Raw genomic sequence first — 25,536 nt, forward strand, 5'->3', positions numbered from 1 at the left:
TGGGTAAATGGACCTGCGGGGCATTCTTGGTGCACATCCTGTTGCTAATCTATGTTTAATTAATGCTATTATAGAGCCATTTGGACAGTTTATCGATCAATTACAGTAAAGGGGTCAACAGCTAAAACACGGTCCACGTCCAGTGTGCAAAAAGCCCCTGATTGATCATATGCGAGATACAAGAGGCGCTTGTTTCCAACACTGTGAGAGCCCGCTGCTGTATCACACCCCCCCCCCCCCCCCCCGACTCACTCACTCTGCTGCGCTCTCATCCGCCGGGCTGAGAGACACTGAAGCAGCCTGACGGAGAGAAACGGCGAGGAGGGGGAGAGGAAACACAGAGCGACGGAGATGGCGAGCATCAACATGGGGCCGAGACCGCTGCTGCCGCTGCAGCTGCTGCTGGGGCTCGCGTGGGTCCTTGTGGCGGTCCTGACGCCTCACGTCCGAGGTCTGAACGGCGACGAGGACCAGAGCCAGGACACCGAATGCAAGATGAAGAGCGTCACCGTGTCCGCGCTGCCGTTTCTGAGGGAAAACGACCTGAGCATCATGCACAGTCCGTCGGCCTCCGAGCCCAAGCTGCTCTTCTCCGTTCGCAACGATTTTCCCGGAGACGTCGTGGTGGTGGACGACCTGGAAAACACCGAGCTGCCCTTTTTCGTCTTGGGTGAGTCTTTGGAACACACAACCTGTGGTTAGGTGAACCTGCAGGTTCATTAGTCGCTAATTGAGCAGATGAGCCCCCCCTTCGGTTTTTATTACTGCACTGGAGCATCTGTGTTAGCTAGGGCCTGGCTCCGTGTCACGTTTCCGCTGTTTTAAAGACACCACGAGCTGGAAATGAACCGGAATAAACTGCGTTTATATCAAATACAACGAGTGCGTCAGCGTGCGTGTGTTATTTATACCGCTGACATTAGCACTGACTGTTGCAGCACCAGGCCGCTTAGCATCCTCATGCTAACAAAAGTGTAGTTTATGTTTCCTTCAGTTTGTGACTCTTTGAAGTCAGGACGCGTTCACGCGCTCATTCAACCTTCGCGCGTGCTTCCCGCGCCGCCTAATTAACCGAACTCCACTCACTTCAGCCCAACTTTGACAGCCAGCTCTCTGTTCTCTGTTCTCTGCTCTCTTTGTGTCCGACTCTCATATGTTTTATATTTTTTTATTAAAAAGCCACACGTGACGCTCTCGTGTCAGTTAAAAAACAAACTTTATCCGAGTTTCGTACCCGCACCGGGTCCACGTGAGGCGGGCTGAAGTTTATGTGGCGTGTACGTGGCCGGTCGCTGTCTGTGGTGCTGAATCAGCACTGCCGCTGACAGACTGCGTGGTCTGCTGCGTGACACTGAATCCACCTGGATTTGTGTCTGCGTGAGGGTTCAGTGATGTCACTGGTGACTCATGGGACCTCATTGGACCATTACCTGGTGCTCTGTTGACTCAAGTCAGCAACCAACATGACAATCAGTCCAAAGTATGTCATTGTTGTCACAGTGTGAAGCAGTGTTTCATGGATACTGTAGTTTTGGGCTTCTCTCTGTCCAGCCTTGTTGTTGTCAGATGTGCAAATGTAATTTGAACTTTGAGGCCATAGAAAGCCTCCAGACGTCCCTAGTCAGCTGAACTATTCTATTAAAGCCATAGACCACCTGGATGAGCTCTCAGCAGGTGTTATAAATTTAATGCTGTAATTATAAATGCAGACATGTTTATAAATTCCTATTATTGTCATTATTAGCATCACACAAACATAGTTTTGTTTACTTTGTGAGACATAAGGAGGATTAGGTATTGTTTGAAAGTTTTCATGAGTTCATGCCGTTACCATGGAGACCATAACTTTATGATAGTTTTGGAGAATATTAACATGTTAAAGTCTAAAGTTTTCCTGATTTAGGTTCACTCAAAGCATTCAAAGTGTGTGAAGTGGCTGACTAACTTATGATTGAGTGTGCCTGAAAGAGCACACTATATACTATTCACCGCGCTTATTATTATTATTATTATTATTATTATGATTATTATGATTATTATTATTATTATTATTATTATGCCCTTTATTTGGCATGCTACTCCTCTGTCGCACATATACATAAGGTATCAAACTGTGCAGCTCACCCAGGAATCGACTGCCATGAGCGTTTCGCTAAACAGTTTGCTGATAATCGCCCAAAAAATGAATGGGTGTGTATTGGAAGAATGTTCAGAGCTAGAATTTGTGACATCATCGCTAGAGTGGAGAGGGAGAGAAAAATTTGTTGAAAAATAAATTTGTAAACTGCGATTGAGGCCGGAAATGTGAAGCTACAGACATGATTACCTCTCAAAACGTAGGAAAGTTGGAGGTGGTCGCAGTGATAACACTGCTGAAGCTGTCATTTGTATAGTTTTAGGGTCAGACACAAAGATGCGCCAGCAACACGCATCTACTGCCCAATCTACTCCCATGTTCATTTGAGAAGAGACATTTCCAAAAGGAGCAGGGAGCACCTGTTCTTTCTCTAACTCCCGAGGCCAAAGTTTATACAACTTTCTCCTGACACACACACACACACACACACACACACACACACACACAAGACAAAAGTCTTTCAAAATAAGAGTCCCTTCAAAATAAGAGCCCATTAAAAAGGCAATGATGACACAGCTTGTTGTGTTAATATTGAATTTGCTGAGCAGTGTCAGTAATAATGTATGGGGGCGACAGGGCCAGAGTCAGGCACACTCAAAATTTCTTAAAATTTCTCTTATTATTAGATCATCAAGTTTATTTGTCCCTCTGACCTCAATCCAAGTCCTTTAATGTTACTGATACTGATTTGCTTAGTTTTATATGTATCTGACACACTGAAATAACAGCTGTAGCTACTAGGTCTGATCCAAACACTGGAGGTTCTGGTTCCATAGTGTTATGTTTATACTTGCTGCTTAGGAGCTGATATGATTTGAAGTGTAACTGGGAGAGTGAGACTGACCTGATGAGCCGGATAGAAAAAATGTCACTCTGTTGGAACTATAGAAACACTCGCTGATTGTACTCACTGTATGAGTGTTATGGCTGCAGAGAGCTTTAACTGCCACTGGCCCATTATCAAGTTAGTCACTGAATTAACGTTAATTAGCGGCAGCTGTTACGAACCAGCGATGTTTGTCACTTTAAGAAGTGAAAGTGATGGTCTGAGCTCAGTGAATCCTTTTGCCAAAACTCACAGTGGCTCACTCACCTGTACATCCAACTCATCTTTCACATTCACACATTTTCACTCATGTGCAGTCAGTGAAATGCAGGAGCACACTGCAACATTAACACGCATGAGAATACAGGAAAGAAAGGGTCGAAATTTGAACAACAAAATTGTCTTCATTATTAGTAAATCTTTTAATTAGTTTTTTTCAATTATTTTTTATTGTTCCATTTATTTTTTCAATCATCTCTTAATTCTTTTATTTCTGGATCTAAGTGCCGGGAGCGAAGAAGACAGTACAACCCATGCATGCCATTTGTCATCACGGGGAATGTAAGATCTCCCCCCAATAAGATCGAGGAGCTAACGGTGCTAACCAGGCGACAGAGGGAATAGGGCACACTGTTATATTTAATGGCAAAACAGCGTTTCTTTTAATGGAAAAAAACTTTTAATTACAGCTGTAAAATATGGAAAAAAACACCAACATTAACTGTAAAGTTAATAGTACTAATACACAGAGACAGAGAGACGTGGCTGTATGAACTCACTTTGGTCTCGCTAGTAACTCTGTATGGTTTTTAACTTGTGAGGACAGGAGAGGACAGACACGAGAGAGCAGGGGGAGAGAGGGGGAACGACACAGCTTATCTTAAGTTACGAATATACTTATACCAGAACTCAAAGATATTCCAATTACAACCATGAGAGACAGATAAAAGCAGTGAAAATGAAAGTTGAAATACTTCATACCCAGCCTATACCCAACAAGAAGTGCAGGTCCAGCAGTGGTCCTGGATCCAGAAGAAGACATTGTAAAAGTACCACAGTTTTTTCCCCACTTTGACCAAGCAGTACTGCAGTATATGCAGTACAATATGATTTCTGTGTCTGTTTTAATTAACGCTGTGGGTGTTATGAACAGTCCCGGGATGTCTCTAATGATATCTGCAGTATTATTGAGTGTTTACACCATGAGAGCGCAGCGACTCTTTGAATAGTTTGAATAGTTCATTTAAAGGTCTAATTTAGACAACAGTTAATTCATTATGGGGTAGAGGGAAATAAGCTAAGCTAAATGCCCAGCACTACACGTCTCTAAAGACTGCTGCTGAATATTTATAAGTCTGAATTTGTGTCTGACATTTCTGTAGGTAGCATTGTTCTCCAGGACAGAAAACTTTTAATGAAAAGCGACGCCGGGGAAGCGCAACACAATTCTACATTCGGGGTGCGAGTAGCATCGCTGCTACCCAAGCATAAACCCTGGAGCAGGTGCGGCCTTTTATTCCTTTAATTCTTTATTTTTCTTTTGTTTGGTGCCTGATTTCCTTTGCTGTTTAACAAAACCCCTTCTGTGAAATAAGAGGTGCCAGCTTTGAATTACGAACCTGAACTTTCACTTGTTGCGTACGTCTGCTTAGGAAACAGAATCAATGTACGTTAACATTGTGTGGCTGTATTGATAACGAGCAGTAATTACATTTAAACCAGCGGCGCTGTCTGTGATAAGGCGCCTGCTGAATGCTGTTTGTGGAAACACTAAATGTTTCCTAGCGTCGTCTCATGCTGGCCCTCTCCAGGGCTATAGGCTCACCGTGATTAATGCTGTACATGAATCCTCGCAGCAGATTTTTATATCCCTTTAACACACTTTACATGGTGTGTGGGACAGGTACGCTAGGTGTGTGTGAGTGTAAACACACTGTAGGATGACTCAACAACACAACGGTATAGCTTGATTTTGAAACAGTCTAATGTATCTGCTCGCAGCTTCATTAAGGATGAACTGGCGAGACTTTCTTGACGTTACAGTGCAGATCTGGGTGGGTCAAAGATGTTGCTTTCTGCCTGTCTGTCTCTGTCTGATTCTGGCATGTTAGGGATATCTAGATCGATCAGCTGCAGATATTCTGTAAAAGTATGTGCTCAGAAGTTCAGGATTAACGTTTTCAGCTTTTACAGTTACATCTAGTCCTTTAGTCGATGCTTTTATCCAAAAGGACTTACATAAAAGGAAAAAATGGTACAGTGCGACAAGGACATGTCAGTGCAGCAGTACTAGAATCAATAGGCGATTCGATTTATCATCTCCATCTATTTGAAGTTAGAGAGGGACGCCCCTGATCTGGTAGGAACTGGTAGGACACCAGATGAGAAGATGATTGACCTGAGGAGAGCCCGGCATTGTTCATTGTAGAAGCACAATGGTGCAGAGGTAGCATATGCCTGTAAAGGGCATTAAAATGTGTGGGTGCAGAGCCGTAGACTTTTAATGTGGGGCACCTACAGGTAGCCAGTGGAGCTCAATGAGCAGCAGGGTAACATGTGCGAGATGGGTGTTGAGTTAGGTAAGGCCTGATTCACTCAACTCAGCAATAATGAAAACTGATTAATGACAAGCGGTGTATTTGTTAAGTGGCAGAGTGTGACCTCTCCAATATGGTAATAGTGCAGGCACAGAGCCGCGACATACAGCCGGCTCCACCTCCACTGAGAATGTCAATTTATTGATTTTGTATCATGTCTAACTTTAGTGGATCGGGTGTGGAATGAATCTGCAGACACTCTGGTTCAAGATAAGCCCAAACAATTCTCTGGATGTCACTTTTTGAGCCACAACAAAGTCCAAAATGTGTCCTATAACAGAGCAGGTATGCCTTGTTTTTAGTCTAACGAATATTGATGACTTGTGGCTCCCAGCAGCAGGTTAGGAGCAGTGAGGAGCAGAGTCTGTTCTGGGATACAGTAGAGAAACATGACTGTGCAGCATGGCAGGCTCTGTGCAAGAGGACCCGTTCCTTTGTAGATATATATATATGTAGATCCCCTAAAATCCTACACAGTGGTCTGTTAAAACCCTGACAACCTCACACGGTGCTCCTCAGTAGTCCCTCACCCCCCATGTCTCATCAGGACGCCTTATCCTCAGTGAACCCCCAGTAATTAACTGAACTTTTGAAGACCTCAGAGAGACAGAGATCAGACATCTTGAAGGGATGGACTCAATGTTCTAGTTAAAGGAGGAAAGCTGTATGTGTCGTTTTGGGAAGAGAAAAAAGGAATCTTGTTATGAGGCATGCTGAGATTCTTTTATTTTCCTCAGCCCATCAACCTCTTTGAAGTAACATCATTTAAAACGTGTAGCTGGCTTTAAATGCACGCTTGTGTGTGTGTGTGCGGTAGGTTGGATGCAATTTAAATTCCTCATTTTTTTCCACCTTTTACAGTGGCTCACATTTTTCTCACCAAATTGCTTCTCTGTGAAGCATCTTAGAAGCAATTTGAAAAGGGAGGATTCTGTGAGTGACAGTAAATTTTAGCTGCAGGACTGCGGCCACTCGTTAGTGTCAGAGAAGCCTGGCTGCGTTATTACGAAATTTACCCTCTTGGTGTTGTGCCATAAATTGTGCAGGAGGAGAGGTAATAAAGTTGCCCCCTGGGAGAGACTCGAGCTGTATTTGCTCTGGCGGTGATTTGCACATCTGGGCCGGATGCTTGGAAGGAACTCAGCGCTTAACTGCCTCCCATTCAAATTCAGCTTTCTGAACAATAATTTGGCTGCTACCATTCCAATCCACGCCATAGAAGCACACCAGTGTAAATTGAGTTAACCCCCACTGGTGCTTGTACTTCACATGACCCCTCTGAGTCCTGGATGCTCTTCTTAAAACTATGGCAGAGCTGACAGGAGCTGACACCTAAAGCTGCGTGTTGTTTCACCTTGTCATTGTTAGTATGCAGTGAAATGTGATCCTCAAGTAATGACACAGAACAATGTTGATGTTGTTGCAACCCAACCAAACAGAATACAGTTACAGCTCGAGTTTATTTTGCTGTCTGCCGATTATTCTCTCCATCAATGCATCGTTTGATCTGTAAAGTGAATTTCATTTCATTTCGTCATCAGGGAAGTTGAACTACAAGATTCCAACAGCTGCCCGTTAATCTAAAGGGTAACTCCCTCTGTAACGACTGGCGTGAGGTAACCCTCTCGATTGTTCACGTAAAGCAGTGGATTCTTGTTTTGTTTTGTTTTTTATTCTTGGGGTTCATGACTCTAAAAGCTTGAGACCCACTTATCTAGAGGACTGCTCAGCAATGATTAATTTTGTAGTGTAACCACACACAGTATCTTATTATTGGACAGAGCTTCAAGGTCTATGAAGTGAAGTGTTTCTAATGTCCAGCAAGAGGCAGCTCCACTGGCTGCAACAATAAGGTCTGATTGAGTCTTATGTAAAAATTTGTCTACTTCACAGTTCATTTATGACCTCGGTAAACAGTTTCCTCAGTCTCTACATTCAAGTCTTCTCCCATACAGCATGAAGTTCATTTTACAAAGTATGATCCCATTTAGTTTAAAACAAACTAAAATAGGGTTAGCTTTAGAGCGTAGCTTGTGATTGATTTGCAGTGAGTCCGACAAAACTCAGATCAAAGTGTCATACTAGGGCAGTGCTGATCAAATATGCACATTTTAAATTGTTAACAGTTTAGTTTGAGACCGGGCAGGAGGGCATTTTTTCAAGTCAAGCACAGTCCAAAAACTAGTTAACTGAACTGTATTAACCTGTATCTCCTGCTGACTTAAATTCACATGCAACTGCTATTAAAAGTAAAGTCAAGTTGTTCCTGGATTGTTTGTTGTTCCAGGACTTGGAGTTATTACAGTTTTGCAAAGCCTGAAGTGTTGTCTTCAGCTGCTATCGAAACCAGGTTTCTTTGTTATACTTGCATTAACTAAAGTTAAACTCCATGCTGCAGAGTTGCTGTTCAGGAGGAAGTAGTTGTAAAATCATGATCAATAATTGGTGGGAAGGGTTCCACAACTCTGCCAAAGAATAGCACTATTTCAGCATGTGACGAGACCCTGGTGTGAAACAATGGGCTGGAGCTGCGCCTGCCTGAGCGATTAAAACTTCCTTCATTTACTCGCATCATAATGAATATGTTACAGAGTCATCTAATTACTGTACATGTAGGGTGTCAGACACACTTTAGTCTGCACACAAGTCTTTCGTTTATTGGATTTTCACGCTGACTAAAGTACCTCTGCCCAGTGCAGCTGTGTTACATAATGTTAGCCAACCTATGACCAGCTACAGAACCATAACTGGTCAGTACTCCTTGCATGCTCCCCTAAAAAAAGTTTGTGCGAGCAGTCGTTCGGTACAAAATGTTTTTCTAAAACATGCACTTTCACTGAATTAAATCTTTTGACCAACTTCAGTCCTAATCATAACTATCAGATTTTCATATATTTCCTAATAATTTTGACCCTTTGATGCCATTTTGGTAATATGGAAACCACATGATAAAAAAGCACAAAATTTGAGAATTTTCTATACACTAAGTGCAAACTGTAATTTTTTAGGCAGGACTATTAGACCATTGGATATGTCAATAATTGACAACAACATTGATTTGAATGCATTATTATTTTTTGAGCAGTGTCAGTTTATTAAAAAATGAGTGCGAGCGATCTATTGAGGACATGAACCCACATACTGTAAATGATAAAAACACAAAATATGAAATATTCTTTACACACTAAGTGCAAACTGTAATTTTTTAGGCAGGACTATTAGACCCTTGGATATGTCAATATTTAACAACAACATTGATTTGAATGCATTATTATTTTTTGAGGAGTGTCAGTTTATTAAAAAATGAGTGAGAATCACCCTTCTGTGCTAAAAAGTGCTATAAAATTATATGTGAATATTTTTTTTTCACTTTCACTGCATTAAATCTTTTGACCAACTTCAGTCCTAATCATAAATATCAAATTTACATGTATTTCTTAAATTATTTTAACCTTTAATGCCATTTTGGGAACATAAACCTACATATTTATTATCAAAATCACAAAATACAGAATATGAAACAATTTAAACAATGTAACAATTTGCATGTGTGTCAGTGAGGGAATTCAGCCAGTGAAGCAGGAGCTGCAGATACTTGTCAGGTGGACTATTATACCTATATAATACATATAGCACTTAGCACACTGGGTATACACCTTTCGCTGCTTTCTGCAAAATGTGCACTGCTTGCATCCCCTGGTTGACCTCTCTTGTTGCTCCTGGAGACCTCCATTTTCCAGGCATATGAGGTCTCCACGTCACACAGCACCCAGACTTTGAAACCATATTTTGCTGGTTTGCTGGGAATGTACTGTTTGGATGAACAGAGGCCCTTAAAAGAGACCAGCTGTTTGTCGACACATACAGTTTTGTTCAAAATAATAGCAGTGTTTTTTAAAACGTGAGTAATTGTCAAAATTCTTAGATTTTTTTTATTTAATTTATTTTTTTCCATTCATTGGGAACACTGCACATTATATTTTACATCAAAACATGAAGACAAAAAAGTACCAATATTTTAATTACTTTACAGAAAATTAAGGAAAAAATGATATTGGGCTGTTAAAAAAATAGCAGTTACTGCATTTTTCATTACAAACTCAAATATACTCAAATATTTACTCAATAAACTGAAAAAATGTTAAGATTTAGCATTCCTGTGAATCACTAAAGTAATATTTAGTTGTATAACCACTGTTTTTGAGAACTGCTTCACATCTGTGCTGCATGGAGTCAACCAACTTCTGGCACCTGTAAACATGTATTCCAGCCCAGGATGATTTGACAACCTTACACAGTTCCTCTGCATTTCTTGGTTTTGCCTCAGAAACAGCATTTCTGATGCCACCCCACAAGTTTTCTATTGGATTAAGGTCCAGGGATTGGGCTGGCCACTCCATAACCTTAATTTTATTGGTCTGGAACCAAGATGCTGCTCGCTTACTGGTGTGTTTGGGGTCGTTGTCTTGTTGAAACACCCATTTCAAGGGTATTTCCTCTTCAGCATAAGGCAGTATGACCTCTTCAAGTATTTTGATATAAGCAAATTGATCCATGATCCCTGGTATACGATAAATAGGCCCGACACCATAGTAAGAGAAACAGCACCATAAATACAAGTACAGTTACTGGGGTGACATCAAACTTACAACACCTGAGTAAACCTGAGTAAACATGCTGCTCTGAAAACCAAAACCAAAAAAGACATTGGTTTGGTAGTTGAGTGCTTCTTTGACCTTTGACCTCTTTAACCTTTTGATTTTGATTGATCTCTCTTTTGTTCTGTTTTTTGTTTTTGTATGGGGCTCTGTGTGTGTGTGTGTGTGTGTGTGTGTGGGGGGGGGGGGGTGCGTGTGGGTGTGCGTGTGCATGCGTGGTGTGGTGTGTGTGTGGTGTGTGTGTGTGTGTGTGTGTGTGTTTGAATGTGGGCTGGGGTCTGGGTCTGTGGGCATAAGAAAGACAGGGAGAGAGATGGGAATTTGCAAAAATGTGGTGAGCAAAAAAAACTCTTTTTCCCTGTGCACACACTTCTTTCTTCTTCTCTCTGTGCACACACACACACACACACACACACACACACAAATAATATTCTCAATACACACATTCGTACCAAATTTTCTCAATACCAACACACCCAGACCATTTTAGTTGTAATTATGTGTTTTACTGCCAAGCAATAGTCGGAAATGCAACAGAAAAAGATCTCAATGAAACAGTATAAAATGGAGCCCTCAGCCATATAGTGGAAAATGACATCAAATGATGGATGATTCTTTTTTTTTTTCAAGTCAAAAGCTACGAATGAAAAGGTTGTCATATGTACAACATTGTTTTATGCCAAAATTAGAGTAGTATGAAGTGTATGTTATAATGTGTATGTTATAATGGGAGTCAATGGTACAAAAAACCCAGAGGAACTTTCTGTGTATTATAGCCCTGTTATTAAAGCCACGATTGGAATTTAAAAAAAACCAAAACCTTGGAAAGTTTTGTCTCACTACCATTAACACAGGCAAAATTATAGAGTTTTTTCAAGTAAAAAGTACACAAAATGTACCAAAGGGAGCACAAGGGTTAAGGAATCAATAGAACAGTCAAAAAGTTGACTAACAGGGTTAGAGACCTTAACTGAGCAACTCAGAAAATGAGTCATTTATCTATTTCCAGCTTTTCTTTTACAGCAGCTATTTCTATTTGATAATCACCTCATTAAAACAATACCTACATTATGTATTTCACAAATATGTGACTCATAATTTGAGGGGTTGCGAAATAATAGAACCCAAAAATAATCTTTGAGAAGTCATCAGATAACTGACGTCTTCATGCCTCTGAATATCAAACAAAGATGACTCATGACTCGCTCTTAGACGTTAACTTGCGTTCATCTCATCTATCGTTATCATTTCATCTGTCACTCTGTGTTTTGTCGTTAATGAAATTCCATTCAAGTTAACAAGGCAGTGATGTGACTCATAGTAACAGGGAAATGATACATGTGCTGTGCTGGTGGACAAAGGTGACTTCTTGTAGAACCAAGAAGTTCGTGGGTCGCTTCACTTAAGCAGTGTTGTGCTTTATCTACAATATTAGAATTAGTTTAACCAACTTCTGTGGTGTCAACCTGCGAGGGTAGGCATGTTTAATCAATGGGTCAACTAAAACAATCACATTCCCAGTAACAATCTGGAGGGTCCCCTTTGTCTTGAGCCTGGAGGACACAATGTCCTGATAGCAATGAGCTTGTTAACCTGTGAAATCTTCTAAACAGGGTTTTTTCAACTTTCACAGTTGTTTCCTCGAACAGCTAATTTACCTGTTCAAGAGAATGAATTTTGAATGTTATTTATGTAACCTGTTCAAATTTATATCAAGGCTTAAAGTTATGCATAATTAAGAATGATGCCGCTTTGATTGACAGGTGGGTGCTGTTACAGATGGCTTGTTTGAACAACCAGGCCTCATTCAACTCTCCTACGCTCCACCGGTGATCCACATCTTTGTCCATTTTTGCCTGCAAAGATAGCGGTGACCAGAGCCACCACATGACAGTGTCACAGGCGCCACGTCCATGTTTATGTCCTTGTCCCAACTTTACTGTGACGGGTTGCAGAATGAGTGCAAAAACACAAATTAAGAAGGATTTGCACAAGATTTTGTTTTTGTCCCATTTTTTTCTAGAATTAGGGCTGGAAGACAACAGTCCACAGTCAAGCACACAAGTAAAACTTCCAATATATTATGCTCAGTCATTTCCAGTGCCGGTATGCATAAAGTATTGTGCCGTATGTCCTGAAGTGTGCTCTTGCAAAATAAGTAAGCGCAAACTTTTTGGCTGAAATCCAGCAAGCTATTCAACATATTTTCCAAGTTTGTGCAACATCACAGACGTGTGAATAGAGACGTTGACTTCCTGTATAGATACACTAGTGAGGTGGAATATACAGCTCTGTCAAAGACCTTCTCAACATTTGGAGTTTCTCCTCTCGCTCTGCATCCATAAAACTCCTACAGGAGTTCTTCCCGTTTCACAGTGTGCGTCCTGAGAACAAAATTCCAGAGGGAATACGAAACTTTCCAGCTGCATTCCTGAAAACTTGAGTTTTCCAAGTAAAAAAAAAAAATCAGTTCATGCAATAATGATCAATAGTGACCTTTAGTTTACAATATTAATGCACATAGATTTAATAGAAACTCAGCTGCCGCACTGTGCCCACTGTACAGATTTCATTACACATGTAGATATATCTGTTGCACATGATGTGAGCTTGGCTGCATTATATCTGAGGACAAGGACTGTATGCACTTACATAAATCTGAATGATTATGAGTGTCTGTACATGAGGTGCAAGGCAGACCAACTTATCCATTTATATTCACTTATATATAGCTGGATGCCTGGACTTCATTTGTGTTTATGATGAAGCTAATGTAAAGTAGATTAATTTGATTGGTCACAGTTGACAGCAGCCCCAAGTTCCATTTCTTTCTCTATGTTCTTTCCATTTTCAGGCCCACCTTTGTGCCTTACCGCAGCAGTTCATCTTGTCCAAAATTCACCAAAACACTGCCGGTTATGTCTGATGTGCTTCACATGTGTGCGCTTTGATCCGTGACTACAGAATCGTCCTTTATCGCCCACTGCGCTGCTTTTGTTGAGGATAAATCTGCAATCAACATCAGGCAGGGATCAAGGATTGTTTTGGTGTTTGCGCATGACAAGGGCAGGTGGAATTAGACAGAGGGAGAGTGAGAAGATGTAGCAAGAGAGAGAGACTGTGAGGCACATAGCTGCAAGTGAATGGTTTCCATGGCAACATGATTGGGTGCTTAGACAGGAGCTCTAAAGAAAGGTTTTTTTTTATCACCACGGCGAGAGAAGGAAGGAAGGAAGGAAGGAAGGAAGGAAGGAAGGAGAGGCATGTGAGGTAGTACCTTTAACTCCACATGCTGCTGTTATGTGTGTTTCATAAAAGAACATTAAGGTGATCAAAAGCTCAGGGACAGCCCAGTGAGCTTTTCACCTTCATTTCTGTTCTATTGTTTCTCTTCATCGTGAAGAGGAAGAGGAGGAAACCATGTGTTATAGAAATGCATGACAGTTGGCAGACTAATATTAGTATTCTGATCATTATTATTCTTTGTCAAACACAGTCAGCATTGGTTTCCCTGTTTTTGTTATGAGTTGGGTTGGGTTGTGAACCTAACTACTTTTTTTGGTACCAGCTGTTTCGGTTGTTCTGTCAAGTACCAAAAGCTGCCACTGAGTTATATGCATCATAACTCTGCAACTGTGTCATTAAATAAATGAGGTTTTCTACGGTGTGGCCTGAGCGGACTCGCTGTAGTAGGAGGCAGATTCTTGCTGAATTTCCATTCTAATCACTTTTACATTGCTTAACATATAAACTACATTGCAATTATCCATTAACCCCCCCTACTTGGGCTAACCTAGTGACATCACTGATGATGTCACCCAGGGTATAAATACAGGAAGTGGTTGGGCACCTCCCCCTTTTGTCCCTGGAGCACCTGGTAAACATGGTAAGTAGATGAAGCCAGAACTGAACCAATAAACAAAAAGTGTTTTACTTTAAAGACAATGTTATGTGTGAAATGTACTACACACTGTGTATCTGCATGTTACTCATCGCTGGTTGAACTCTGACCAAACAACCAATCACACCACTCTGTCCCATTGGTAGGTTCAGAGATCTGTTGTCACCTTTTGGTGGCCCAGGATGCAGAAACATTTCGAGTGTCGGCCAAATTAAAACTCACAACTTGTACCTACAACCTGATGTATTGAAATAACAGCCGCTGACTCCAAGCCTTCCTCTGCAGTCAAATTAGCAACTTGCAAATGAAGAGACTAATTTCTGAGACTGAGATAAACAGATATCAGCATATGAATGCAGGTCACTTCAAAAAAACTAGTCAGTATCACACGATAGCTAATAGGTTCTGAAAATGTATTTTGGCCAGTGCGTTTTGCTTCTTTTGCTCTCCACATGCACTGTTTACCTACATCTTGGTCCTTTGCCCACAGATTGTGTCATATGTAGATATCTATTCATAGAGATGAGTCAAAACCCAAACCAAAATAACGATACTAAAACTCACATTTAACATTTTTTGATACTGGTACTCATACTATGATACCAACAATACTTTTTTAACTTTACATTTACCCTACAACCCAACTGAAACAATCAAACTTCTGAATTGTTAAAAGTTGTCAAAACAGAAGCAGCCATACAAGAAATCAGAAACAGTCCCAGTATCACATGAGAACTATAGGCTCTTGGCACTGCTTGTGCTGTTAAACAATTAATCTCATTCCCAAGAAAGTCCTTTTTTGGGAAACAAATAGTTTATCAAATGGCAACGACACAAAGGCACACTCAAATACATATCCATTTTTGCGGGCTTCCATGCAGCTTGTTGATACAATTTTTAAGAAACGCTACAGCTGCCCACACGTTTTATTAGGCTGTCAGGCCGGGGGGAGATCAAGGCGGGAAGGAAGTGTAATTTGTATGCAGGCTCACAGAGGCCGTGGGAGCGAGTTCAGAGCTGGACAAACAGTCAGACACCGGTGAGAAATGTTTTTCATCCTTGTTTTAAGATTAGGGTGTCGTAATTTATGGCGCCCCATGAACACAGTGCCTTCGAGAGTTCTTTAAGCAAATAAAATGTAGGATTGAGGGATCTTGTTATTTTGTGCACACATGAGTACGGGGAATGTCACCAAAAAATGGAATAGAAATCCCCCAGAGGTTCTGGGATTAGCTTCTGTTAAATGTAGCATGCGGGCAAGTTGTTGTGGTAAAAGCAGCAGACTAGTTTCTTGGTTTCTCCCTCTGATGTCCTGATTTCATCACCCTGGTAAAAGCAATACATCTTAATTTGCTACTGTCATCACAGGCTGGCCTCGATCTGTCAGTTTCTCAACCTCAGGGAGAGGCGTTACACACAAGAAGGACATCGGTTCAAAGGCAACACGACATTCTACCAGTCATTTTTTTTTAAAGGGCTACTGAGTTTTAGGTGTGATTGAACTCCGTGCAGCCAGGTTTGATTCTCCTGATGTGTTGGCATGTTTTTTTTGTAGTAGAAACTCTTTAAATGTTCCACCAAACCGAATTTTGATGTGAGTAACGCATTGATAACCAAGCCCGCTTTGATCGTTGGTTCAGTCGTAAAAGAAACAGATAAAATAAAAGGCAACATACAGTCCATATAGCATGTTTGTATATGATATTATGCTAATGTCCAACATCAAATGTCACTTTATTCACTGTACAGGATGTTACTACTTCAGGTAACATTTTATGGAACCCTGAAGCTGACAGAACGTAGTAAAATGTTGTTCAAAATATAATTCACTGATAAATATTTTAATTCAGAGAATAAAACAGTCTAAAAAACTGTAATCATTTAACCTCAAAAATATATAATATATATATTTGCATTTAAGCAGTTCATCATATATTTTTCAGATAGAGCTTTTTTGGTCCATGGAGGCACAAACAGAGCTGCATACATCGCCACCAGTCAGCCTTGATGCCATTTTTTTGTCTCAGTGGATACTCATAATGTTGCAACAAAAAAATCCCCTATGGCCCAAAAAAAAGTTTCCTACTCCACCTGTCATAAGAGAGACTTCAGTAAAACTGTTGACAGGATGCCTCCAACTGCAAACAAGATCACTTGTAAAGATGACTTTGTAGTGTGAATTTTTAATCCATGACGGTTTTATAGTTGTCAAACTTCCCCAGAGTTTGGAGCCTCGTTGTACTTTGTTAGTGTATAATGTTGCAGGCTCAGTAAGTTTTCTGACGTGTTTGAGTTCTTCTTTTTTGAGTGTGTGTGTTTGTGTAGTTTACCTGCTTGATATTTGCAGCTACCTACTGGCACATCTCAGTCTCCCTTTGGCATCTCCTGACCTTGTTATGTCAGTCTCTCAGTCTGAACCCAGGGAAATATAGTTGCTTAAGATCAATCAGTCAGAACTCAAAATAGGGCACAGACTTTCTCTGGTTGGCTCTCAACACCCTTAAAAAAATATATGTTCATTGGATCTCGGGTCAAGGGTTAAAGAGGAAAATTTGGATCCGTTCCCTTTTCACTGTGGCCTTGATATGTCGAGCCTGGCATTTTGTTTGAGTGGAGAACTGTCAATAAAATTCTATTCCCAGCTGTTTTTTTGTATTTTTTAGAAGATATTGCAGACCATGTTGGTTTCCCAGGCTTGGAATTAATTCATTTTCAGGGCAAGGCTACTTTGGCTTAAGATCAATACAAATTCATTGGGGCACCACGGCCAAAACTTGCTACCAAAAACTGTATGAAGAAGTTAAAATAAGCTCAACCATAAACAGCTAGAGCATATAACATCCAGAAACATCAGACAGTAATAGGAAACCACTGACAGGGAACACTTAAATGAGATAAAATACTATGCTATAAACACTTTTTACTTATGTGAGTACAGTTCAGAATGCAGCTCCTGTCATTAGTATTTTTGCTTACAGCCCAACTGCACATGCATAAGCAGCTGAGACTTCCTCTTTAAGACAGATGGATTTGTGGGTAAACCGTGTGTGTGTGAGACAGGTTTGTTGAGTCATCTCTTTCCCACAGCAGACTTTGAAGAGCTAGTTAGAGCGAGCAGTCATGTTTCCAATGAATCATCTGATCACGTCCAACCCTCGGCTTCCGTCTCTGCAGCTCTGAAATGAATTTGGGAGAGCGCCGGCTCTTCGAATAGCCTTTAGCTTTGCTTTGCTCAGTGGTGTTAACTTTTCATGTTCTTGATTTCAGGGGTATTACGTCCTCATCACTAAATGTTTTGCTGTGATATAAATCCATCCCCGTTACAGCAGCTGGTTTCTGTTGGAGAGAGCCGACACCTCATTGTCAGCACATCACAAGGACAGATTCAGTTTGACTCATTTCACTTCTTGATTGAGCCTTGTAGCGGGCGTTCCCGGCATTGTGCCACTGCCAACAACTCCTTTTACAAACTGGCCTGAGGCCTGACACTCTGTACATTATCATCCCTCATAGCAGCATTGATTGGGACTGCTGCCTAATTGTCAACTAAATGACACAGATTATGATAGGCATTACATTATCATACACGTTCAGCGTTAATAAATGAGCACATTATCAGCCAAGCAGGAGAAATGTCCTGATAAAAGAGCTGCCTCCTGTCTGCACCCACATAATGAGAAGGGAAACTTGCTGTTGATCAAAGGCCGTAGCTGATTGGTCAGGGAGGGAAATATACTTAATTTCCTGACATGTTGTCCTAAATAACCTAATATTTGGAGACTTTATTGCCACAGTGTCGTCATGCAGTTTTATAGACTTTAAATTGGCCTGCAGTTAAGAAATGATGGTCCTCATTAAGCCCTTAATGTTGAAGAGTGAATGGATTACCTCATAAAAGTTGATGGAAAAGTTGGCAAACAGGGAGGGGAAAGAAAGTTTTGAAATATTCTTGGAGAGCTCAGCTTTATTTCAGCGTGTGAGGCAAAAGCAAAGAGGTGATTCCATCTCTCCCTCCATCCTTCCTCTCGCTTTGATACTACACAGGGTATCATACAGACACCTGCTCCATCCTTTTCACAGGAAGCCTCTTTCTCCACATTCTTACCGACTCCTCCTGCGAACGAACAGGAAACAAAAGAAATGTGCAGCAGAGGGAAAGTCTCACATTCCTTCCTCACTCCCTTTGTATTTTTTAATTTCGTCACCTGGTCGAGCGTGTCAAAGACGGGTGTAGCATCTGGAAGTTTAAACCAAGTGGATTAATGGGGATTTTTTTTTTTTTTTTTACACAATGTCAAGACCAGCCTGAGGCTGGCAGCCGGACGGCTGGGAATGTGGCGCGCATGTCAGCTGTGCCATGTTAGTGAAATATTTACATGGTCATGAATTTTCAATTTGTCAGGGATTGCTCCCCCAAGGGAGCTTATCACCTATAAACCATGCAGCTGGTTAAAAATAGAGCCTATTTATTATAAAACGGACAATGACACAGAGGTTTGGCGATAAAGGGGGGCAAAAGTTTAACAAGGCCTCGTTGAAGTACAGCACAGGTTATGCACTGCTGTGAGCTACACTTTAAGCACCTTTACAGTGACTCTGTGTAATACCTCATTGAAATACTTGCATGAATTGAATGCATTACTCTACAAGCCAAAAATGATTGTCACATTAACGTGACTTCTCTCATGAGGAAAAGATTATGTGCAAACAAAAAAGTGATTATTCTTTAGCAGGAATTTGAAGATTCAAGAGATTTATTGTCATTAGCAAGTAAAAACACATGGCTTATACAGCAATGAAATTCTTATTTCGCTGTCTCCCTTTACACACAACAGCAAAAAGAAAATACACAGAATAATAATAGAAAAATACGAGCAAAATAAAAAAATAAATCAAATACATATTAAATATAGTTGAATGTGCATAGCAGTTAAAAGTGAGCAGCACACATTACATTGTTTGAATGAGTCCGAGGGAGGGTGGTGAGAGTTGTACTGTTCCTGAGCCTGAAGACCTGGTGGTGGGTAAAAGGTGTCACACTCGTGTAGCGCCCCACTCAGGGCAGAAGTGTGATTGATGATTGATGATTGATTTGGTGGCTCTCCTCAAAGATCAAACAATAACCTCTGTCCTCTTTACAGACCACAGGAAGCAGTAATAATGATAACGATGTTTTGCAATCAAGTAACAACAAAGTAATCGTTTTCACTTAATGTTTTTCCTATCTCAATAAAAATCTAAAAAAGAAATGTAATATTTAAAATCCACAGGCAGTAAGTAACATTCACCAGAACAGCAGGTAATCCACTCAAGACCAAATTTCCCTTCTTTCAGGTTTATTATAAAACCACAGCAAACAAACCCTCATTACATTTTTTTGGTTTATTTGTATACACCTGTAGTGTTGTGAAATAAATTGATGCATTTGTGTGATTTTTTTCCTCACACTATAGTCGTGTCCCTATAGTCACCCCGTGGTGAAAAGCATCGCGGGGGACCTTTAATATGTTGCGTGGAGCGCTGATTGCACATGATTCATTCGTAAGGAATGAAACGTTCTTTGTCTGTCAGATGTTGTACTTATAAACTGTTAAACACAAAGGTCTGACCAGCAGCTTATAGCTAATGTTACCTAACGGTAACAAACTAAAGCTGAGGTCACGTGCCTGTGATAATGTATCTGTGTTTTAGCGCGGCACGGTCAGGTGTAAAACAAAAAGAAACGCGTTTGTTATTTCCTGCTGACTCGACATCTTTGGTGAAATGAATTTACCATTATCCTTCAATTTACCCGTTCAGCTACAACGGCTGCTTTTCAGCCTCTCTTAGCTCGTTGCCATTTTTCTTTGACTCAATTTGTATTCGGCCTCCAGTCACGTCCAAGACTACAGCTAGTGGTAAACTGCTGTTGGCCTTCTGATTCCCCAACATGCCATAGTCATGAGTAAAGGAGCATTTAGAGCATTTTGTTTCTTTGACTCCTTTCATTAAGATTTGATTCCTTCAAGGCAACATTCCTCCCTCCTTTGAGCCGTCCTGTCATCCCCTTTCCTTCTGTCTGTCAGTGCCTGTCTGTTGAGTTACACATCAGCTCCACATCTGCCAGCCACTCATCTTCACCCAAATGACAGCGGCAAGCCAAGTAGCTGTGTATTCAAAGATATATTTATGGCATAGCGAGCTAACATATGCAAACAGAGCTCAGCAGTCTGCATGTGGGAGGGCTCCGGCTTTCAACTTGTTTGGTACTCGCAAAACAGAGCTAAAGGAGCTGAGTGTAAGAGTGCCAACCAGCAGGGAGGTGGTGTGTGTGTGTATGTGTGTGTGTTTGTTTTCAGGCATTCCTTAAATAGGGTGTGACATTAAGCTGATGATTAAACCCCCAAGGGTGACTACTGAGGGAAGGAAGAGACAACTGAGCAAGGTAGCAAGAGACAGGTGACGTGAGAGAAAGGAGAGAAGGTGACAGGGAAGCAGAGTGAGGATGAGGAAAGATGAAATGTAAAACGAAAGACGAGGTCAACGCGTGAGAGGCCGACGGGGGAGGGCGGGAAGATTTTCAGCGGGAGGAGGCTGAAAGACAAACAGACAGAGCGAGCGATGAGCCAGTCGACCTGTTCGGTAAGTGGCAGTAATTGTCAGCGAGTCGGAGCCCCCGAGCTGCTGCTGCTGCTGATGAAGCCTGACTTTGTTTGCTCTGCCGTAATATAATTAGCTTTACGAAACAGTCATTCTCAATATCCAAACACCAAAACATTTCTTATTTACTGTTCACGAGCAGGAACGCCAAACCGAAGCATATGTGGAGAGGTGAAGCGCGCACATGGAGGCCTCTCCTGCACCTCCTAATCAGCCATTTGAGGGAAGCATTCCGCCAGCGTAATAACCGGCATACTGCACCGCACGCACGAGTTTGTGCTCCAGGATTGTGCTGACCTTCAAAAAAAAAAAAAAGTGAATTACTGTATCCTAAAAATACACGATGGAAGCAGCGCATTTAATCATGCTGTATTAAAAGGGCCCGCCTCGCGCCGAGCCCAGGAAGCTGAAGAATAACTTATTCGCACTGGGAACTTTGTTGGTTAAAAAAAAAAGAAGAAAAAAAGTGAAAGGTATGATGTACTGTATTCCTGGAGCTGTCAGAGGCTTGGAAGACTTCAGAGCTTTATGGTGGACCTGGGCACATTTCTATTTCATTCTTAGCCAAGCAGCCCGCCCCTCTAATGGTTTTTCTGCACACCTCCCGAGTGTCTTTGTCTTTTGATTTGTTCTCCCCAGGTCTCCGCCAGCTGACCAAAAGTAGGCATGTTTCTCTTTGCGATGGGAAATGTGAAGCAGCCACCAGCCAAGTGCTGATACACTGTGCCAGAAGCTGGAATGTGTGTTTTTATTTTTCCTTCGCACTACATTACTTCCTCATTTCCTCGGTATGAAGACATCATTTGAATATTAATCGTCTACCTCTTGGCTACAGTACCTTTTCCTATTTTAGTAAACCGACGACCCCTGACTAATTGACATATTACACATTATATGCAATGCATAACGATAACAGACCAGAATAACTGAGACTGTACAATTGAACCAAATAGTGATGCAGGAGGTTAGTGTTAAACAAGCAGTTTGGTTGAGCCTAATATTTCCTCTGAATATTGCATCAGAGATGAGTTCTCCTGATATTTTTAGGAACTTTTGATACGTTTTTCAAAATGTTCACAATCCAGTTTATTCTTGTCCTTGTTTTAGAGCTCTCTGGTTGTGTTATACCTTTTTGATGTAGGATGATGTAGCTTGTGTTCAGGTCCTCACCGTGCCCTTATCCTGTGAGATTTATTTAACTTTAGCTCTTAAATAACAATGTAAATTTTCCAAAGAACTCATTCATTTAGCTTTCTTTACAAATGAATGAAATTCAACTAAAGCTCTACTGTATATGTTCTGTGTGCAGAAGTTTTCTTACACCCCTTAAAATCAAAACGGCTCGCAACCCCCTGTGAAACTTTGGTAACCCGAGTAACCAGTGACCTGAAGAACTGATGAAGTGGAACGCCACTTATGAATTACATGACTTTGTAAATATACTCTTTGCACTGGAGTGACTTCTGTGGTTAATGCACACTTTCTGCATACAGCTAGCACTGCCACTGGGGTGAAGCGACCCTTTAACCAAATCATGTGTTTTGGCACGTGCTGAGCCATCGTGTGTGTGTGTGTGTGTGTGTGTGTGTGTGTGTGTGTGTGTTTTAGTTCAGTTCAGCAGCAGTGATTTCACTGCAGTGGACTTAATGCAGTGTGTGTGTCACCTTCACACACTTGCCTTGTGACTGATTGAGCCCTGCAATGTGTTTCAGCTCAAGTTGAAATAGCAGATTATGTTATCCAAATGAGCTGACGGTGCTGTATTTCACCACACAACCGTAAATTGTCTTTGCGTTCCACATATTTGCACTTGGAGGCCTCGCTTTAGCTCACAGATCTAATAGAACGAGCTGCATGATGGAATATGTAGTACATTACGTACATGCAGAGAAGTGAACTGTGTGTGTGGCTCCAGAGTGCACATGTGTCTCTACGCCTGCATATTCTTTTTGATTTATAGATGTTTTAATCATAGAGCGGATCACAGCGGAGTTGAGGCTGAACAGTTAGCTGTTATATCAGTGTTTCACAAAGATCAACACTCTGCTTTATGAAAAGAATAATGCTCACTTTAAAACTCCCACTTAAGACATTAAAAAAAAAAGAACTGCTGACTACTCTTACATTTTCTGAAAATAGTGGATTGAGTGTTAAGTTCCAACATACAGTACGCAACTGGAACTATAATTCAATAAAATTTCATTTTATCTATATAGCACCAAAGCACAATTAGCACATTATCTCATGTCACTTTCTCATGAAACTATGTGCTATGTTCTGAAAGTTGTTAGATTTATTTATTAATTATTTAATTTCATTTGCTACTTTCAGGTGAAATTGATGTAAAATGTAAAAAGTTCATGCTACAGCGATATTAAATCATGAAAGTATGGTATTTAAGTAGAAGCATGCAATGGTAATATCTTTATTTCAAACAATTTATTGAAACCAAAAAAAATACAAAACATTTAAATGTCCCAGTAACTTGTCATGTATCCTTGACAAGGATTGCAGCTTAACAACGACGTCTCACGTCTCGTGCTGTTCACAAGTGGACTTAATGCAACCTGCTGATGACACTCTGTGACACTCAGCGCTCAGTGCTAACTTCCATCTGAGTCATGGGCGGACTGGGACAAAAAATCGGCCCTGGCATTTTTGGACCAGAGCAGCCCACAACCGAAGCCACCCCCCCGATGCGAACTTTTTTCCCGTGCGCCATAGATGCGCCATGCGCCGTAGCCTAACCAGGGCCCGCCCCCGCTCCGGCGCGGCCCACATTGCCCATCGCTAAGCCCAAGACTGTGTTCGGGGTGTGTGATCTACTTGTTAAATATATATATATCGGGACTTGTCGGCCCAAATACCACGTCGGCCCACCGGGCAAATGCACGGTATGCCAGATTGCCAGTCCGTCCCTGGTCTGAGTGCTTCCTGTTTGAAGCCTCGCACTGACCAGGTACTGTTGATGGATTGTTAGATGTCCTCATGTCATGATGTCAAAATGTGAACAGCACGATGAAGAGGACTGTTTAAATATAAACTGTCACTGAAGCAGAACATTTAGTGGTCCACTCACAGCATAGAGAACAGCATGTTATGCAATAAGTACTGAAACATTGAACAGTTGGACATGTGCATTCAAAAGTTTAGAGAAGTTCAAATGAAGTTCACCTGTGAAGGTTAGAGTGCATTTTAGGTGCACTCTGAAATTCATCCAAAGGTCGAATATCCTGAACCTTTTGTGAGCAGTGTATAAATAGGCAGGGTGGTTGCAGTTGTGAGTATTGTACGTAGGTGTACAGCTGGACAGGCAGTGTAAAGATAATTCTGAACAGCTTTGTACCTCAAAGCACAATCCAGGCCCATTCATCATGAGCAAAAGGAGAATTTCATTGATTTCCAAGGACCTTATGTGGACGCTGATGTTTTCTTTCAAAAGACCGGAAGTCAATATCTTATAAGATGGCTGACTGTATTGGTTATTTGTAGCAGGCTAACAATGCAGCAGACCTTCAGCCAGGAGGCTAACTGTCAACAGCACTGAATTGATGTCCTGAGCTTCCATAACAGCAGTAAAACGAAGTGCCCCGGTCAAACAGCAGCTTCAAACTCTAAGACATTATATGTACACCCCTGATACACTTGTCTGTCTCTCAGCCACTGATCCGATACAAATGAAATGCTTTAAACCCTTTTATGATTTAGATATTTATCACAATCCATGTAAACTTGGAACACACATCTCTTTATCCAAACACTTCTTTCAGTAAGTGAACATAGTACCAGCATTAAACTTGCTGCTTGATGCTTTGGGTGCTACATTCCACCTTTAGTTTTGTTTCTCTTAACACATGTACACCCTCACAACCTCTCTCACACACTCACACTGTCACGCAGCTGTCAGGGCATGGGGTGAATCATGGGTAAAGCAGGCTGAACTTCCCGTGATACAAACTAAGCCTAACGGATAACACGACTGCAGTCTATTTTCCTAACACCATTCCTAGAATTCTAAATGCTAAACTACACAGTACTTGGCACAATTAGAAGTTCTGACTGTCTACAGGGTCGGGTTGAGTTCATTGGCTCCTTGTTTGAAAGAGTATCAAAACTGTTGCTGGCACCACTCGCTTATATGACCATAATAACTTTTATTATGTTGTTTTCTATCATAACATTGGAAAAAAAAAGACAATGTAGTTAGAGTGAAATGGGATGCACAATAGTCTTTGGATATGTACAATGAACTGTGTTTTCTAGAGATACCCAAAGGTCTGCAGCCTGGAGACATAATTACATTATAAAAATACAATATACATACATGCTAGTCACACTACAACACAGAATACTCACTGGGGATTTACAATGATGTGAAATCTACATGTTTTCTAGGGATGCCCAATGGTAGTGTTTGTATAGATTTTTGAAAAATGTACCTTTTTATTAGTGTGTCATTTCCTCACACACTACAACAAACACTGTAATGGGGAACCACAGCATTCTCTGGGAAAACCCAAAGTTTATTGTTGAAGATGAAGATTTCTAGGGATGCACAATGATCTAGTATGTTCTTGCAGAATGGAAACAGTTCGGTAAAACTATAACAGACATTTGAAGTGATGCATTACAGTCAACAGCTATCCGGTTGAGAGATAATGGGAAGCTAAAAACAGTAGTAGCAGTACAATGGCTTCAGATTGTGGTAAATATATCAGCAGGATTAGACTTGTGTTGAGTACAATGGGAACAAAGTAAAATTGCCTTTGAGAGACAAA

The 25,536-nt window shown here is 41.1% G+C and overlaps 1 protein-coding gene across 4 annotated transcripts in view; it reads left to right on the forward strand.

The window, feature by feature from the left end:
- Nucleotides 1-268: 268 nt before the first annotated feature.
- The window catches only part of astn1 (astrotactin 1), a 369,281-nt gene continuing 344,013 nt past the window's right edge, over nt 269-25,536 (forward strand). For all 4 annotated transcript variants that reach the window (XM_027282875.1, XM_027282876.1, XM_027282877.1 and 1 more), the window contains exon 1: nt 269-670. In XM_027282875.1, the coding sequence (XP_027138676.1) occupies nt 352-670 (319 nt within the window). In that variant the 5' untranslated portion in view covers nt 269-351. The remainder of the gene's footprint in view (nt 671-25,536) is intronic.

The sequence above is a fragment of the Larimichthys crocea genome, chromosome X (genome assembly GCF_000972845.2).
Source record: "Larimichthys crocea isolate SSNF chromosome X, L_crocea_2.0, whole genome shotgun sequence".
Lineage (NCBI taxonomy): Eukaryota > Metazoa > Chordata > Actinopteri > Sciaenidae > Larimichthys > Larimichthys crocea.